This window comes from Marmota marmota, unplaced genomic scaffold (assembly GCF_001458135.2).
Source record: "Marmota marmota marmota unplaced genomic scaffold, marMar, whole genome shotgun sequence".
Lineage (NCBI taxonomy): Eukaryota > Metazoa > Chordata > Mammalia > Rodentia > Sciuridae > Marmota > Marmota marmota.
The window spans coordinates 25,453,169-25,473,507 of record NW_026000057.1 but is presented as its reverse complement, the minus strand read 5'-3'; the positions used below and the strand labels follow the sequence as shown (position 1 = coordinate 25,473,507).

General features: G+C 34.4%; 1 protein-coding gene across 2 annotated transcripts in view; it reads right to left on the bottom strand.

Annotated features, from left to right (window-relative positions):
• Positions 1 to 18,556, bottom strand: part of Smarcad1 (SWI/SNF-related, matrix-associated actin-dependent regulator of chromatin, subfamily a, containing DEAD/H box 1) — a 60,389-nt gene extending 41,833 nt beyond the window's left edge. The window contains exons 1-4 of one of the 2 annotated variants that reach the window (XM_048813624.1): positions 18,342 to 18,556; positions 9,375 to 9,543; positions 5,929 to 5,995; positions 953 to 1,053 (exon numbers count right to left, since the gene is read on the bottom strand). In XM_048813624.1, the coding sequence (XP_048669581.1) occupies positions 953 to 1,053; positions 5,929 to 5,995; positions 9,375 to 9,543; positions 18,342 to 18,547 (543 nt within the window). In that variant the 5' untranslated portion in view covers positions 18,548 to 18,556. Of the gene's footprint in view, positions 1 to 952; positions 1,054 to 5,292; positions 5,314 to 5,928; positions 5,996 to 9,374; positions 9,544 to 18,341 lie in introns of those variants that run through there. The other variant, XM_048813625.1, reaches the window with a different exon arrangement.
• Between the last annotated feature and the right edge of the window lie 1,783 nt (positions 18,557 to 20,339).

The following is a 20,339-nucleotide window of genomic DNA, read 5'->3' as shown; positions in this document are numbered from 1 at the left end:
AAAATAATAAAAATGGCTGGGGATGTGGCTCAAGTGATTAAGCACCCTTGAGTTCAATCCCTGGTACCGAAAAAAAAAAAAAAAAAAGCTGGGGTTGTGGCTCAGTGGTAGAGTGCTTGCCTAGCATGTGTGAGGCACTGGGTTTGATTGTGAGTGCCGCATATAAATAAATGAATAAATTAAAAGTCCATCAACATCTGTAACAAAATTGAAAAAAAACCCCCTTAATCCCCATTGTGGTGATATCAGGAGGCCCGAAGGAGGTGGGGCCATTTATGAAGTGATTAGGGATTAGATGCCCTTGTAAAAGGGTCTGAGGAGGGAGCTCCACGTTTTTGCCCCTTCCATTCCTTGTGCCATGTGAGGATCTAGTGTTCCTCTCCCTATGATACAACAGCAAGATGCTATCTGGGAAACAGAGAGGAGCCAAACACAACTTATTAACACCTTGATCTTGGATTTCACAACATCAAAAATTGTGAGAAAGAAACTGCTATTCTATATAAATTAACCATTCTATGGTATTTTGTTATAGCAATACAGACTAAAACATGTAGTTAAATATTAACAGAATCATCTAGAATAGCATTAAGTAGTTGCTATTGAAGAAGATCAAATAGTGGTGATGAGAGCTGTTCTTCATGTGTTATACAATACATATATGTAACTTTATGAAATAAAACTTAGAAGCATTTTATTCTCTCAAAAAGTTAATCAACCACATTACAGTTTTTAAAAAAATCTATTTTATGATTCAAAGAGATTAGCAATTCATACTGCAAAAATTTTTTAAAAAAGCAAAACCAGCCACAAACTGAATCCAAACGTAAGTTCCCTGATTTAGTTTTCAAAGAGAAAAGACTAATTAATTCATTCAGGTGAGTTTTCAGTTCTGATATCTGTAAGACTCAACATATCCTAACTGTGACACTGCAATTCACAAAAAACTTACATGATCCAGTCTTGTCTTTTTTAAAGATTGATCATCGTTAAATTCATCCTCCTCATATGGCTCTGAAGAAGATGATAATTTTCTTTTCCTGGGCCCACCACCTTTTAAAACAGAAACATGCTCAAAGTTTGCACAGAAATAACAGGAATCAATTTAATTCAAAACAAAAATGTGTAATAAACTTGAGTCAGTTCCCTTGAAATTGGGCCTGATGTTTTCTTCTACATATGACTAGACTGAAGGAAGAGTGAATAGATACTCTTTGTTGGTCTTTGTTTGTCTACCCAAAGTAGAAATCATTTTAATACTGTACTTGTAAACTATCACTTTATTAATGTTAAAAGTACTCTCTCCAAATTTACAATTAATTCTACAAAGTGATAATGGGATTCCAGTGACTGAGTATTCAGCAATGAAAAAAAGTGAACTACTGGGGCTGGGATTGTGGCTCAGCAGTAGAGCACTCTTCTAGCATGTGCACCACATAAAAATAAATAAACGAAATAAAGGTATTGTGTCCAACTACTTCTAAAAAATAATTATTTAAAAAAGTGAACTATCAAGGCTAAGTTATCAAAAGCATCACAGATGCCATTAATTGTCTACCATGTACCAGATTTTGCACAAGGCCTTTTATAAACTACAATTTTATTTGCTTTTCACAATAAACTTACAAAGTAGGTAACATTTTATTTTACAAATGAGAAGGAACTCATATATACAGAAATTAAGCGAGGAATGTTTTCAACATAAAACAAGCAAGTGTAACAGTATGAGTAACAGGAAATCAGCACATTCTGCCAAGACTGAAACAAAAACAAATAAGCTACATAATCTTAAGAAGTGTTACGTATTCATACTTTTTATACCATGTATCTATTTCTGAAACACTTGGAATCTCAAGAGTGCCAATTCCTTAGACAGATTGCTGTTACCTTTGAAACACTGCTAAAAGCCCACAAAAGTTTCACCATTTTAGCATTAATTTTATCAGAAGCCTAACTGTGCATAAAATATATGTACATACCTGACAACTTTTGAGTTGTAAGATTAAAAATCTCATAGCAGCCATTACAAAATAAAACTGAATGTTATAAACCTTTAAAGCATGAATATTTGAGTGTTTCCTACTGATTCATTTCATAATATAAATATGCATTTTGCATATTTGTGGCATCCATTTTTAAAAATAATTATCTAGGTACTTAGTCATTTCCTAAAAAGAGACTCCTCCTTGAAACCAATAAATAAATTTTTATTTTATCTTCTGAAATAAAAACTTTATAGGTACATATATTTCAAAAAATACTACATAAAAATACCCTTATTGTTTTTTGTTTGTTTGGTGCTAAGGACCAAACCCAGGGGCACTTAGCCACTGAGTCACACCCCTACCCTTTTAATTTTTTTTTAATTTTGAGACAGAGTCTTGCCAAATTGCTGAGGCTGGCCTCGAACTTGTAATCCTCAGCCTCAGCCTTCCCCTCCCCCAAGCTGCTGGGATTATAGACATGTACCATCACATCTGGCTCCCTTTATTGTTTAATATACAGGATGATACTGTTTATAAAAAGATTAAAATTTATGGTAAAACCAATGTTTACTGTCATGATTTCGGACCTGTCCAAGACTGCTCATGTTAAAAAGCCTTTTGTTGGGTTGCTCAGTAGAGAGCTGTTGTTGCCTACTATTTGCAAGACTCTGGGTTCAATCAGATAAAAGGGGGAACCTTTTGTTGAAAATTGTGCTAATATACCCCAAACAATTTCATGTCTTTATGACATAGTGCATTAAAGATTATCTTGTCCAGAGCAACCGCATACACCTGTAATCTCAGTTACTCAGAAGGCAAGAGGATTTGTAAGTTCAAGGCCATCTGGGCAACTTAGTGATGCCCTGTCTCAAAAATAAAATAAAAGAATGGGGGATGTAGGGCCTGGATTGTGGCTTAGTGGTAGAGCTCTTGCCTAGCACATGTGAGGCAATAGGTTCAAACTTCAGACCACATAAAAATTAATAAGTAAAATAAAGGTATTGTGTCCATCTACAACTAAAAAAATAGAAAAATAAAAAATTTAAAAAAAGAAGAGGGGATATAGCTCAGTGGTAGAGTACTTCCCTTTATGTGACAGACTCTGGTTCAACCCATAATACACTAAAAACCAACCAAACAAAAAACCTCCACCCCCCAAAGCTGTCTTATCTCCAAGGTTAGACAAATTTGATCACCTATACATTACCTCCGCGTTTACTCCACTAAAACTGAGGATGTCTGATATGACTATCCTGTCCATTCCAAGATGCAGCAAGAAAGTTTTCTTAAAAAACCAAAACCTAATTCTTATTTCCTTGTAATTTACCACTTAATACTTTAAACAACATGTGAAAATGCAGCATAGGAACTGGGCTTGTGGCTCAGTGGTAGAAAGCTAACCTAGAATGTGCAGGGCCCTGGGTTCAATCCTCAGCACCAATAAAAATAAATGAATAAAATAAAGGTATTGTGTCCAACTACAACATATATATATATATATATATATAATGAAAATGCAGTATAAGGGTAAGAAGAAAAATTTAGCTAGAGTTTAAATTTGATGAGGATTATAAACTCTGTAACAGCTGGGTTTATATTAACTTTGCTTTGTTACATGTCCTTAGTGTGAAAGCAAAAAAGAATATGTAAAAGTTTCCCAAGCCACAGGCAATTCAATAAATGTTATCTAAGCCTGTCATTTTTTAGCTTTAAAATAAGCACTAGAGTTGGGAGCGGTGGTGCATGCCTATAATCCCAGTGACTCAGGAGGAGGATTACAAGTTCAAAGGTAGCCTCAGAAACTTACAGAGGCACTTAGCAACTCAGGGAGCCCCTGCTAAACAAAAAGTAAAAAAGGGATGTGGCTCAGTGGTTAAGCACCCCTGGGCTTAATCCCCAGTAAGAACAACAATAACAACAAAAAAGCACTAAGGGTGTTATTGAGGAAGACACATTTAACTGTCTCCGGTACCATTTTGAATAACAGATGGCCTATAACAAATAATTTTTGACTTTCACTACATTCTTAATATATGCCAGGCACCACAGTAAGAAAATTAACATTAACTTTTATCAGTTCTTTACAACAACCTATGAGTTCAGCACTATTTTTATACTATTTTACTGCCAAGGAAACAAAGAGAAGAATTAGACAACACTACCTAAGGTCACACAGCTGGTAAGTAAAAGACAAAAAAAGAATCTTGACGTTCCGTGTAGGTAGTAACCACAAAATACTGTTTCCTTGCTCAAAGTGGAAGAAACAAAAGGTTTAAAATATTTCCTACAGATGAAATCATATCACATTTATGATCCATTTTAACTCATCCACTTAACAGGAAGAAATGAGGTAGATAACTAAAGAGGGATGATGGGCCCAAGTAAACATATTATTTTCTATTTCTATACACATTTTAAGTATCAAAAATTTTTTAAAAGTAGAGAAATCCACTTAGGGAAATGAACATTCATCACACAAGCATTAACTAGCCAATCTTTAGCAAAAATAACATGGAAGTATATACAAAGAATTAAAATTGGGGGCTGGGGTTGTGGCTTAGAGTTACAGCGCTCACCTAGCACATGTGGGGTGCTGGGTTTGATACTCAGCACCACATAAAAATAAAGGTACTGCATCCAGCTACAACTAAATCAAAATAAAACAACAACAACAAAAAAGAATTAAAATTGACTGGGCATAGTGGTGCACGCCTGTAATCCCAGAGGCTCAGGGATGTTGAGACAGGAGGATTACAAATTCAAAGCCAGCCTCAGCAACAGTGAGGCACTAATAACTCAGTGAGACCCTGTCTCTAAATAAAATACAAAATGGGGCTGGGGATGTGACTCAGTGGTCAAGTGCACCTGAGTTCAATCGCTGGTACCAAAAAATAAAAAATAAATAAAAAAGAATTAAAATTGTGCATATCATTTGAGGAACCTAATTTGAAATTTAGCCTACAGAAATAATATAAAGGTGTATATATAATGGTATTTAGTACTATAATTCTATAGTACTGTAATGTTTTATATCAATGGAAACATAATTGCTAATAGGAAGTTAGTTAATAAACTAATCCTGTGAGTAGTACCATGAAGTTATTTTAAAAATTGTTTAAAAATCTGATTGAACTGACCAAACTATTCATGATAAATGACTTTATAAAAATTAAAACCACTATTTTTTACATTTTATAATCTAATGTATGTGTGTGACTGGTATAAACAAACACAGGAAAAAGCTGAGGATGATATTAAGCAGATTTAAGAGTTATTAATGAAGCATAAGTTTACTTTCATTACTTACTTTAAATGTTTTTTGAGTAGTAGCATTACAGGTGAATTTTTTTTTTTGATATGTACATTTAAAGAAAAATTGAGACAGCACTTGCTAAAAAATTGGAGATTTTTAAAAATATTGTAAGCTCCTTCAAATGCATTTATTTTTGTATCAGAAGCCTGAAACATAACATAAATATTTACTCAATGAAGGAATGCTGATTACCAGCTAAGGACTTTCCATAAGACATTATGTTCCTATTGACTCAGATTTGCAGACCCATAAATAAGACCACAATGCAATTAGAAAGGATAATTAAGAAGGAAAATATACCTTCCACAACTTAACTCTTATGGGATTTGATCTGTAAAAACAAGAAAATCTACCAGTGAGAAACTGACCCCTCTTTCTTGGGGGGAAAGGAAAAAAAAAGAAACCATCAACCTAGAAATCTGGTTTCCAAACAGCTATATGACCTCAGTTAAGTTACTTAACCTTCTTAACCTTCAGTTTCTTCATCTAAAAAAAACGGAAGCTATTAACACTTCACACATTCTTGAAAGAATTCATGAAGGTGCTGGGTAAATTGTAGAGCAATATTAATGAGAATATATTATTAAATAACTAATAAATCAGCATGATTTAAAACTAAGTCAAGCATACCTGCGTCACCAAACATCAGCAAGGCAGCAGCAATTGCCCCATCCATAGTGCTTGTTGATTCAATCAACTAACAAAGAGAAAAGAAAAATGTTTTTAAAAGAACACTTAAGAAATATTTAAAACAAACATATTATACAAGGTATTATCATTTAAGTTCATTAAGTCGTATGATCAATTTTCACAAAACTTAGGTTATTTAAAAAGTCTAAACTTACCTAAGCATAACTTAAAATTTGATTTATTCATTATCACTATAAAGAAAAATCAAAACAATCAAATATACACAGCATATTCTAGGTTTCTGTCAAAAGCCTTGAAAACTTCCTATCTGTGTATTTAGGCACTGAACGTATGTAGGATACGGGGAGAGGGACAGAAATGGGGAGAAAGAAAGGAGAGGGGCAAACAGAGATACTTATGTAATTCCTTTTTTCACTTCTGGGGGTAAAAATTACAATTTGGCTCCTTTAAAAACTGGATACTTGGACTGGGGTTGTGGCTCAGAGGTAGAGAGCGCTTACCTAGCAAGCGTGAGGCACTGGGTTCTATCCTCAGCACCACATAAAGTAAAAATCAAGACATTGTGTCCACCTATAACTAAAAAATAAATATTTTTAAAAACCTGGATATTTCTATTTATTTATTTGGTACCAGGTATTGAACCCCTGGAGCACTTAACCAGTGAACCACATCCCTAACCCTTTTTTATTTTGCAGCAGGGTCTCATGAAATTGCTGAGGCTGATCTCCGGAGTCACTGGGATTACAGGCATGTGCTACAGCAGCCAGCTAAAACTGGATACTTCTTACATGAATGAAAGGGCTCTTGATTTTTCCTGTTTCTGAATTGCTTGAAGTTTTTCAAGAACATGTGTATATATTACTTACATTAGCAATTTCAAGGTAATGTATTTATATCATTCAGTAATATATTAAATTTTAGAAAAAAATAAACCATCCCATATTTTTTCTCATTATTTCCCTTATTTTCAATAAATTACCAAAGATCTTACTTCTTTAAATAAGCTATTTTTGTACTAAATGAAAGTCTCTAATCAAATATAAGAATGTTTCCCTCCATACAAGTTTTCCCTAATCTTACATGCATAGATATCCTGTAAGTCCCTCTTCTTATTATTTTTTAATATTTTTTAAGTTGTAGATGGACATACAATATCTTTATTTTTATGTGGTGCTGAGGATCGAACCCAGTGCCTCACACATGCAAGGCAAGCGCTTTACCACTAACCTATAGTCCTAGCCCCGCTCTTCGTTTTCAAAATAGCCAAAGCATATCCTTATCAAGCCTAGGACTAAATTTATATTTCACAACTTCTTAAATTCCTTTATATGGGTCTAAAAACTTGCATACTAGTTTATAAATATCACCTTTAATGATATTTGAACTAATAAGGATCACTTTATTAGTTTCTTGAAGAAACACATTACTTCAAGAGAGTGCTCTGCTTTGGGGTGAGCGATATGCTAAATTTCTACAACTTCAGATATTGATTAATGAAGTCAGAGACATGTATACCAATGTTATTTTCCCACCAAAATTATAAAATTAGAGGAAAATATTTCTGTAGGAATGAAATCTCTTTGAAGATAGACAATCAAGCTAGATATTTTTCAACTCAGATTTATTCTTTTATGCTCAATATTTTAAATATTCCATCAAGTTTATTTGCTGGAAGCTCTTTCCTTATTACTTCTTTCCAACACTTACAAGTAGCCTCTGTAACTACTAGCAACTACATCAGTTTTGATTTTAGAAAAAATTACATGAGCAGGCAAGTAATACTGTTGGCAAGGAAAAATGTAGACTACAGATGTCACAGAAGTTTCATTTAGCTAACAATAAAGTACCAAAATGATTTGGGGGAGGGAATCCAGTAGGTTCATATTAAAAATGACAGAAAAGATGGTAGTAATTGAATTTACTTTAGTGTTCTTCAAACTGGTAGGCACAAGCCAAGCTTTTTCACAGACATGTTTTGTTTGGACTAAACAGCATTTTAGTTTCTTTCTTTAAACTGGTTAGTACTAAAAGGAATAAAATGCATGCCATAAGAGAGATAACCTCTAAATCTGCTAAGTAAAAGGAGCCAGTAAAAACTATCACATAATATATGATCACTTTATATGAAATGTCCAGAGGGGGCGAATCAATAAAGATCAGACCAAAAAAAAAAAAAACCAAAGTGGAGTAGGGTTGAGGATGTAGTTCAGCAGTTGAGTGCATGGACTCTGCGTTTGAACATATACAAGGCCCTGGGTTCAATCCCCAGCACCACATACACACACACACACACATATAAAAGTGATTTCCCAGGGCTGGGGGAGAGAGGAAGGAGTGACTGCTTATGGGTAGGAAGCTTCTGTTTGAAATGATTAAAATGTTCTAAAATTGTAGTGATTCACTACACAATTTGGTAAACACACACAAAAACCCACACCAAATTATACAAAATGATCTTTAGAGAATACAAAGTATATCTCAATAAAACTGTTAAAATGGTGACAGCACTAATTAAAAATCAAACCTTTTAACTTTAGTTGAAAAACATGACTATCTAGTAACAATAGCTATCACTCATAGCTCACATGGCCATATCCGGCTACAGATAAGAAGTAATTACCCCTTTTAGAAAAAGCACATATTCCACAGTATGCTAATGCCTACCATTTCAAAGATACCTGCCTAGCCTATACAGATATAGTAACTTTTAGCCTCAGATTACAAGAAGGGAATTGGTGCAATAGATGAAAAGATTAAAAAAATTGAGAATTTGCAATTATATGATACTCCCCTTCAACTAATAATTGGCAGAGCTACTTGTTTACTAATAAATTATTTACTAATATTTAGACATTTATTCCCTATCTGATACATAATCAATTGGTCAATTTTTATTTTCTCTTATAACAAGAGATACCTACTACAGATCAAACTTTATGCAGTCAACTATAGCCACTTGTTTCTACAGTTAAATCAGTATTTCTCAGCAAAGGTGTGAATACCAGGATAATCCTTTCTTATAGAAGACTCTTCAGTACTGTAGGGTATTTAACATTATTGGCTTCAGGGCACTAAATGGCAATACCAACCATTTATTGTTATGGGGGTGGGGGTGGGGGTGGGTTCTGATCTTTACAAGTGTTTCTAGTGGGAGGTTCTATTCAAGCACAACTAACAACTTACACCCTACCTGGGCTAGAAAGGTTTACATTATCTTAATAGTTATAGGTGAATAATCACACCTATTAACGAGTTAAGACTCATTTCTGGTATTCACCTTTATTAAATAAAATGATAACTAATCATTTCTTCAAAGATAAAGTATCTTAGCAAACTAACCACCAACCACTAACTATAACGTTGGACTCAGGAGAGATTTCATCACTACTACAGCTATAATAGCTAATTACTATAAAAGATATAACCTTAAGTAAATCATTGTCACTTCTTTGTGGAAAAAGTTCCTTCAAGGTCTGAAGTTTAGCATCTTTAAGGTCTTCCAATTCTGAAAGGTCTTCCAATTCTGAAATATCATCATTTCTTTGTGCCACGGTAGGAAGGCCTTGGGACTCTTCATCTTCAGATGGCTCAGACCTAAACACATTTTTCAGAAGAAGAAAAACATTTTTAATGTATTGCTAATGCTTTTTCATTATATTGTCTATATGTTTACACACAATATAGAACATTTGTGCATTTTTTCAATATTAACTGCAATCTATGTTTGTCAAACAGTAAAAGAACTATTTTTCATTTCAGTATTGTTAGGTGTGTAAGTCTAATTACCAAGTCAGCATACTTTGAAGAAAATCTCAAATTATCTGGGCTGGCATGGAAAAGAACAACGGGAACTACCTGGCATTTATTTTGTTAAGATTTAAATACATTTACTAAATGCGTGCCTACTCTTTCCTATTTTTTACCATTACTGTACATCTCAGATACTGAAATCCTGCTCCTAAGAAATCGGGAAACTTACACTGATACAAAAATAAAAGAATTTTCAGGGCTCAGTAATCAGGACCTAAGTGTTAAAATTGGAATGATCTCATTCAATAGAAGTCTCTTTGCCAGGAACAAAACAATTCCTCAGCAAAAAGCATTTGTTTAACATGAGGGCTTATTCTTCGACAACTAATTTTAATCCTGTTCCGTTTCATTTCATGTTTGACATTCAGTGTTAATTCACTTCATATATCCTCAGTTAAAAAAAAAAAATCTCACTTTGAAATCTGGTTTGATATATATATATATATATATATGGTATAGGTATTCTAGAAATCAGAACTAAAATAGTAACAAATGGGTAAATTATAAAACCAGAGAAAAGACAGCAAGGTAGGAAATACTAAAGTATATTCCTAATGTCAGTGAATGCAATTTTACTATGTAGCTAATTCTACTTTTAGACTGCTTTCTAAACACATATTTCTATACATATTTACAATAGCTCTCTTGTGTCTTTCAGGGCACTGGTGATGCATGAGAACATTTAAAAGCAAACTCCCAAGGACTAAGAATATGTATACTACAAAGATTCTAGGTTGACTTCTTGAACTTTGTTCTAAGAAACTGATCACATAAAGTAAATAAATCTCTTCCTTTATCATTATACTTTCAAGTATAGAAAGACAATTACACGTGTCTCTTTTTCCATTATTATACCTGAACTTATCAATCTTGACAGGATCAACTCTGAATTTGCATTCTGCTTCATTACTTTCTTCCTTCCCTTCTTTGTCTCCTAAAAAAATCATTCAAGTTGGAATTCTTTTACAATTTCTCCCCTGTATAACCACTTTCAAAGATCTTTACTCTTCAGGCTGTCATGTAATTTCTACATAGTGAAGAGACTCACACCACTTATAGTGGGACAAACTCAGGAACCTCTTGATATACTAAGCATTAATAATTATTATGCTTTGGATTTAACTTCCAGTTTACAAGAAATTCAAGTGACACAAGGAATTAAATTCAACAACATTGTAAGAATAAAAATGTTTTCTTCAGGAAAAGACTAGATCTCTTCAATAAGTTAAAGTCTCTAAAACAGAGGAGGGGGGTGGTCAAGTATGGTGGCACACACCTATAATCCCAGCTACTTGGAAAGGTGAGGCAGAAAGATTGCAAGTTTGAGGCCAGGCTAGGTATCTTGGCCAGATCCTCTCTGAAAATAAAAAGGGCTCAATGGTCAAGCACTTTGCTTAGAATATGCTAGGTCCTAGGTTCCACAGTATCACACAAAAAAGCAGGAGTCAAAGTAGACTATTTTAGTTATAAGAGTTGAATCATAATAATTTAGTAGATGTTCCTTTGTTTGGATCCTACTTTGAAAAACCAGATATAAAATACATGAAAGCTGAATATAAACAGGAAATATAAGATGACAGAGAATTATTGATTGATAATCATATTGATTTTTTTGGTGGGGAGGCAGATGAATAATCAAGTACTAAGGGGGATATGTTGGGATGTCTGTTACTGACTTTAAATATTTCAGCTGAAAATAAAAGGGAAATAGGGAAAATATCATTAAATCTATGAAGTAGGTTTACAGATGTTCGTTATGTACTAATTTTATTTTTTATTTTTTTAAAGAGAGAGAGAGAATTTTTTAATATTTATTTTTCAGTTTCGGCGGACACAACATCTTTGTATGTGGTGCTGAGGATCAAACCCGGGCTACACGCATGCCACGCGAGCACGCTACGGCTTGAGCCACATCCCTAGCCCCTAATTTTATTTTCTTGTATGCTTTAAAAAAAAATAAAAGGAGGGGCTGTGGTTGTGGCTCAGTGGTAGAGTTTGTCTAGCACGTATGAGGCACTGGGTTCGATTTTCAACACCACATATAAATACAAAAAAGGACTATCAAGAACTTAAAAAAAATACTTTTTTTAAAAAAAGGAAAATCTATAAAATAAACGAGACAACCACTTGTTCTTTTATGTGATCTCCTGTTGAAAGCAAGGTCTCCTTTCTCAATGCCAGAGATTCCCGTCCTTTGTTCTTTTTACAGGACTTCTGCTTTATCTATCTTTCTACTCAATCTTTTTTCTGTCTAAGCTCTTCCTCCTAATCCTACAAGATTAGGATAGTAATCTTGTTCTCAAGATTACATTCATAATTCAATTAATTCAATGTACCAGAAATTTTAGGCACTGGGGACACAGCAGCAAAAAAGTAAATTCTGGGCTGGGATTTTAGTGCAGTGGTTGTGTGCTTGCCCAGCAAGTGTGAGGCACTGGGTTCAATCTTCAGTACATAAAAACAAACAAACAAATAAATAAAGGCATTGTGTCCATTTATAACTAAAAATATTTTTTAAAAAATAAATTCTCGGGTGCTGGGGTTATGGCTCAGTGGTAGAGCGCTCGCCTAGCACGTGTGAGGCCCTGGGTTCGATCCCCAACACCACATAAAAATAAGTAAATAAAATGAAGGTATGAAATAAAAATAAAAAAAATAAATTCTGGGTCACAAATTTTATTAGACTCATTTTTCCTGCTTCCTTATTTCTGCGGGGTTCCAAATCTATTGTTTTTATTTATTTTGTCCCAACACTTCAGAGAAACTGCTCTCATTAAGGACAAAAATGTCCTCTACTTAGGTAACAGGGATAAAAACTTGCTTATCTAAGTTTCCCTCAGTGGTTGACACTGACAAGCACTATTAATGACAATTGACAAGCCTATCCTTGAAAACTTGGCCCCACCCTCACTCATGGGTTCTCCAAGGTTACTTCTGACTTTTCTTTACTTCTCTGTCCTTAATCTCTAAAACTGGCTCTTCTTTTTTTCCTTTTACTTTCTTGAATTACTGATGTTACTTGGGATTCTGTCTTCCGTTCCTTCTTGTCTATGTGTGCTTCCTTGAATCAACTGCCAAGTTTCTAATACCTACATCAATGGGTTTGGGCGGGGGAGGCGTTGATTTTGCTACAAAAGAACAGCAGTGATGTCTAGACAGATTTTTTTTTTTAAAGAGAGAGAGAGAGAAAATTTTTTTAATATTTATTTTTTAGTTTTCGGTGGACACAACATCTTTATTTTATTTTTATGTGGTGCTGAGGCTTGAACCCAGCGCCCGCACATGCCAGGTGAAAGCACTACCATTTGAGCCACATCCCCAGCCCTAGACAGATTTTTGATTATTTTGATTTGATATGTACTACTGGCATTTAATGGGTAAAGGTCAGAGATGATGCAAAATTAATCGTACTACAATGTAAATATAAAGTAGAGTCCTCACAAAAAAGATTTATCTGCACCCAAATGTCAAGGATGTCAAGGTTAAGAAATTCTGATTGTGCTAAGAATGTAAGCTCAGTGATAGAGTGCTAGCCTAGCATAAATAAGGCACTGGATTCTATGGCCAGCACTGAAAATGAGATAAACCCTGACAACCAAAATGCTCATATATGGGGACTGACTCAATTAAACTACAGAACACTCAACTATGGAGCTGAAAAAAGATGAAAAACTAACTATTCATGTTTTAAATAACTTTTAATTATAGAATATAATTGTTCTAATTTTTAAATATTTTTTAGTTGTAGTTGGACACAATACCTTTAAGTATTTTTATGTGGTGCTGAGGACTGAACTTAAGGCCTTGCAAATGCTAGGCGAGCGTTCTACTGCTAAACTACAACCCCAGCCCTAATTATTCTAATTTTTATTAGTTATTGCTATTTGTCATTATGCCTAATTTATAAATTAAATTTTATTACAGGTATGTATGTATAGAAACAAGATGGTATATATAGCATTCAATACTAACCAGTTTCAGGCTTCTACTATTGTCCATGAAACGTATATCCACAGATAAGGGGGAGTTACTATACATATGAAGTATACCATCTTTTGTGTACGAAAGAAGAAAAAAATGACAGATGAGCTGGGTGTGGTAGTGCAATTGGGAGGCTGAAGCAGGACAACCTCAAATTCATAGTCAGCCTCAACAACTCAGTAAGGCCTTAAGCAACTCCGCAAGACCCTGTCTCAAAAAAAAAAAAAAATGTAAAAAGAGGCTAGAGATGTTGCTCAGTGGTTAAATGTCATGGGTTTAATCCCCAGTACCCCTTCTCCCCCGCAAAAACAGATGAAACAAAACCAGTATAACCAAGTAACTAAACAAACTGGTTATTTCTGAGGTGGTATGGGGGCAGGGTTGGAATGGAGAAGAAAAAGCAAAGGGAGTAAGGGAGTGTGACTCTTCTGAGTATATCCTTTACATAGAGTTTTGATTTCTGAGATCTTGTTAATATTTTAAATGTTTTCAAATTTTAAAACAGGGGCCAGGTGTGGTGGCCTGTAATTACACCTGTAATCCCAGTGGCTCGGGAGGCTGAGTCAGGAGAATTGCTAGTTCAAAGCCAGCCTCCTGGACAAAAGTGAGGTGTTAAGCAACTCAGTGAGAACCTGTCTCTAAATAAAAAACAGAAAATAGGGTTGGGGATGTGGCTCAGTGGTTGAGTACCCTTGAGTTCAATCCCTAGTACCCTTGGACCCCACCAAAAAATCTAAACAGGGACAACATACATATCTTAAAAAAAAATACAAAGAGAAGTTAATGAATCTGGGTATATTTCAAATGAGTAACTCTGAGAAAAATTTAAGTATATACCTTAACTCTAAAGACAAAACAAAACTTATAAATAAATCTTGAGCTCAATTTGTTGAGCCTAATGGTCAAATGATACAGATACAGCAATTCTGAAACTATTTTAAGCATACTTGATGCCTACAAAAATTAGTAAGTATACTGATATTGATCAATTTCTGTCAAATAAATACAGAACCAGAGATAAGAAATAGCCTTGTAGTGACAATTAGAATGAAGGTATCATTACAAACAAACACAAATTTTCACATTTTCTTTTTCTCTTCCATCTTCCCTCCGAGACCCTAGATCATTCCATTAAAAGGGCAATGCCATAACCTCTAACTTCACCCAGTAACAAAGAAAGAACTCTTCTTGTTCACAAATTTTAAAATACCATTCCCTACTAAAAGCAATCCAGAGCTACTTGAGAAATGGCCAATTCCCATTTCAGTCCTGGGGCAGGGAAAGTGCAAGTCTGGAACATCTTGTACCAAGAAAGGGAGGCTCAAAAAAATGAGAGGAATTTCTCAGACAGACACAATGGCCTGCTTGAAGGGGCCCTCATCTGATAAAACAGTACTTTGTGTATCAAAATGAATAAGCAAGGAGTGGTAGCATTCAACTCTAATCTCAGGAACTTTGGAGGCTTTGGCAGGAAGATCACATGTTCTAGGCCAGCCTGGGTAATTTAGTAAGATCCTGTCTCAAAAGAAAAAGAACAGGGATGTATAGCTGAGTCGGAGAGTCTTGCTTAAAAATGTGTGAGGCCTTGGGTTTAATATTCAGTACTGGTAAAACAAAACAAAACAAAAAACCACATAGTGATAGATTAGAAACTAATGAATCAGCATCTATGAGACTATAATGATGGATAATATTGTACTACATAAATAAATGAATAAATTTCTTTACAGAATACTGAATAATAAAAGTGTAAGTTTTAGAGTGACAGTCAGAACATCACCATTTTACAACTACCTCTGTCAAAACTGAGCAAGAATCAAGATGCCAAAACTGAGTTTAAAAGAAAATAGAACCATTACCCAATCCCAAGTATCTCTCCACATTACTTAAGTATTACAAAATGGCAACTTTATAGAAGAAACCTAGCTAGGATAAAGAAAACAGGGTGATCAAAGTTCATTTAATCAATAAAGGACAAACAGATATCATGTGCCTCCTAATAAGACATACTGAGAAGAACATGAAATCACTTATGGTTTATTCCTTCCGTCTAACTTAAAATTTAATTATGAAAAAACACCAAGTAAACCCAAGTATGAAGTCATCCTATGAAAATCTGACTTGTTACTTCAACAGTGAATATCATGAGAAACAAACAAATAAAAACAGAGAAAATTTTGAGATTAGATAAAATAAAAGAGATACAACAAACTAAATCCAAATGATCCTGGGGAAAAATTACTATAAGATATTCCTCAAAATATGGTACAAGCGGGCTGGGGCTGTAGCTCAGTGGTAGAGTACTTGCCTCGAATGCGTGAGGCACTTGGTTTGATCCTCAGCACCACATAAAAATAAATAAAGATATTGTGTTCATCTACAACTATACACACACACACACACACACACACACACACACACACACACACACATATATATGGTCCAAGGATTAATTGCTAGTCCTCCAATTCCAATTGCTTGTCTGTCCATGACAAAATAAGTAATCTGTACTAGAAAGTAAAACAACTACATTAAAAACATTGCTTAGTTCAGCTGAATTTTTTCCATTGCCAAGACTTAAGAATAACCTTGATTTACAATTTAGGGCATACTACTATTCACAAACCAGTACTTTGAGTAGAAATGCTACAAAGACATTATTAGAATAAACGGTATTATATCAATGTAATTGGTATTCTGAATTTGAAATACTGAAATTATGTAAGTAAATGAATGATAATGCAAATGTGGAGAAATGTTATAATGGATGACTCTTCTTGAAAGGACTGTGAGAGCTGATATTATTTTTGCAACTTGTCTATATATTTGTAACTTTTTCAAAATAGAAAGGAAAGAGAGTGTTGGTGGGGAGGGGCAAATATATCCATTTTCCTCAGAATTAACCATGCAAGACCTTCACTATTTTCTATTTCAGAATGAGGCATGCTTGCCATACATTTATGTAAAAAGTTCAATTTAAGAGGAAGTTCCCATCTTACTGTCTGCAGCAGACAGACCTGATCTCTTGCTCTTTCTTACAACACTTTTTTTTCGCTTAAGTTTCTAGAAGATCATAAAACTTCTATGTCAATAGCTGGCTACATCTTAGAATCTCCAACAAGTTTCTTCTCATCTCTGACTCTAAAATCCAGAGTTTCTCTGGCCTAAATATTTCAACCAAGAAATCTATTCTTACCTCTACTAGTGTCCAGTAATGATCTCTATAACCACAGAGTTTTAAAAATCAAATCAATATTGTGGATTCCTAAATTTCAATCTGTAACCTATACTTCTCCCCAGATCTCAAATGTCACAAACTCAGTTACCCAGTTACATTTCCACTTAGATGTCTAAAAGTCTTCTCATTCACAGCATGTTCCTCCACCCACAAGAGACACAACCTTCCTTATCTCAGTAAATTATAACTCTACACTAGTAGCAGACCAGGCCAAAAATGTTAGTCATACTCTACTCCCTTCTCTCAAAATCCAAGTGAAATTCATGAACAAATCCTTTGTTCTATCTTCAAAGTATGTCCAGAATCAAATCACTTCTTTTCGCTTCCACAGGAATGAGACTCATCTTGGTCTCAATTTTTTTTTTTTAAACTGGGCACTACAGACGTATTTACACTCGCTTTTACTATTTCTCCCCATATAGCCAAAAAGACCTTTAAAATATCTAAGTCAGAATGTTTTACTCCTTTTGATTGATACTCTGTGGACTTCCCATATCATTCAGAATAAAACCCAAAGAACTTATGGGCCTAACATGATTAAAAACCCTTTATACCACATCCCTTGTGGACGTAGGCCCTTCACCACATGATTTGCCTTCAACTATCCTCAAAAACATCAGGCAAAATTCCACCTCAGGATCACTGTGAACACCCTAATTACCTGGAATATTCTTTTCCCCCATCTGTATAACTTACTTTTGTAACTCCTTCACATCTTTATCCCAGCACTGGCTTCTCAATTAAGCCTTCCAACCATGCTCTTTAAAAACCATGAACTTCACATTTCCCTTTTGTTATTCATACTTATTTTTTGACATACTATGTTTTATTTATCTTTCTGAGTATAATATAAACTTTAAGAGGGAAGGGATTTGGGGCTGGTTTGTTCATTACTGTATTCTTAACCACAAAATAGTACCTAGCTCATAGAATGCACACAATAAATATGTTAAAATTCAATCCACAGATTGAAGAACAAACCGTAAGGCTGGAAATGTACTTTGGTGGTACAGTGAGCAAGGACCTGGGTTCCACCCCCAGCACCACAAAACAAAAGAAAAATTCGTAAAGCAATAGTACTCATTAAAATAATTTCCCTATCCATACAGAGTTAAAAGTATCAAGTTAGGTCTTGCTAAATCTTTTACTAAAAGGATCATTCCCAGAAAACAAAAACATATACTATACCACTCAGTATCTATAAGTTTGGGGAAAATAACAAAGATATAGTGGAGAAAAGTCAAAAAAAAAGGGAGGGGGAGGCAAGAATCCACCAAAATATTTCAAATTAATTATCTTTTCCTTAAAAAATCTCCTACATCTCTTACATATGCACATACAATGGATCTATCAGGCAGCTTACACTATAATCACTGTGTCTTTGTTGAATTTTTTCTCTTGAATGGTACTGGAGCAATTTGGGGAAACAACATCTTCACTATCAGAAGACAAATCAATGTACTGTATTCCTTTTTGATTCTTGAAATATGATATACTTGCTTTCCTTTCATTATCTGGAGTTTCTGGAACACTAGAATCTTCTGCAAAAGAAAAAGAGGAGAAAGACATTTTGAATAACTCAAATTTGCTTTTGATAACTATGATCATGTGCTAGAAATCTCTAATTCTATGCATTATTTCCTTTATAAAACCAAAAATTCCTACATTTATTAAAAAAAAAAATTAGTCAACTAAGGCTGGTACTAAATGATTTTGTTTCACAGATAGTTTGCTAGAAAGACCTTAATGCAAAAACTGTAAAACAGTCACAGGTTTGTTTTATATTCTAAACCTTTTTTCTTTCTGCTTTTATTTCTTAGTACTCAGTTCACAACTGATAGAGAATGGAGAGCAGAGTTGGAAAGATCTGAATTCCAATCCCTAATCTCTCTATGCCTTAGTTTCCTCATCTGTAAAATACATGTGCAAACAATCAGAAAAATTTTGCATATTAAATGATGTATATAAAGCATTTAGTTTAGTCTTGCTACTAACCAACATCCCCCAAACATTAGCTCTTATGCATACATTGGTGTTAAGGGTTAAAATATGCACTCTCTCCACCCCCGCATTCATAGAGTCCCAGTCACCAGTACCTTCAAAGTCTATTTTTGAAACAAAGCCTTTAAAGAGGTAATAAAGTTGAATAAGGCCATGAGGGTGGACCCTACTCCATTTCACTGTATCTGGTGACAGGCCTTCAAAGAAATGATTGGATTAAAATGAGTTAGTTAGGGTGGGCCCTTAGTCCAGTGTGCCTAGTGAGATACACCAAGGAGAGGGGGGAGGGAAAGAGAGAAGGGAAATTGCATGGTAAAGGAAGGAGACCCTCATTGTTATACAAAATTACATATAAGAGGAAGTGAGGGGAAAGGGGGAAAAAAAACAAGAGAGAGAAGATGGGAGGGGAGGGGAGGGGAGGGGAGGGGGGATAGTAGAGGATAGGAAGGGCAGCAGAATATAACAGACACTAGTATGGCAGTATGTAAAAAAGTGGATGTGTAACTGATGTGAATCTGCAATGTGTATACGGGGTAAAAATGGGAGTTCATAATCTGCTTCAATCAAATGTATGAAATATGATATGTCAAGAGCTTTGTAATGTTTTGAACAACTAATAATAATAAAAAAAAAAGAGAGATACACCAAGGATGCCAAAGAAGGAAAGGCCATGTGAGAACTGCATAGAAAGCAACCACCTTACAAATGAAGGAGAAAAGCCCCAGAAGAAATCAAACCTGCCAAAAAGTTGATATTGGAAGTCTTTGTCTCTGGAACTGTGAGAAAATAAATTTCTGTTATTTAAGTTACCTATCTGTGGTTGTTATTACTGTCTTAGATATGTAAATAATTATACCAAGTTCTCTCTCCAAGGGGAAAGTTACAAAATTAATCACCCTTCTCCCAATGAAACCACTATTTTCCCCTATATCTTATAGTAGAAAGAGATCAGACTTAAAAATGAATTCATAATAAAGTAAAACTATTGCCTTGGTCCAATGAATTAATTATAAAAAATAATGGCCAGATGATCTTTAGCTCAAAGGTAAAAACTAAATAGTTGCCATTGACTACTTTCTAGGTCATCATTAAATCCTCACTTTTTTTTTTAATTGTAAATGGACACAATATCTTTTTACATATTTATTTTTATGTTGTACTGAGGATTGAACCCAGTACCTCACATGTACGAGGCAAGTGCTTTACCACTGAGCTCCAGCTCCAGCCCAAATCCTCACTTTTAACAAACATTTAATCCTGAAATAACACTGAGGGACACACAATGTATCCCATTTTTAAAAAAAATATATTTTTTAGTTGTAGATGGAACCAATACCTTTATTTTATTTATTTATTTTTA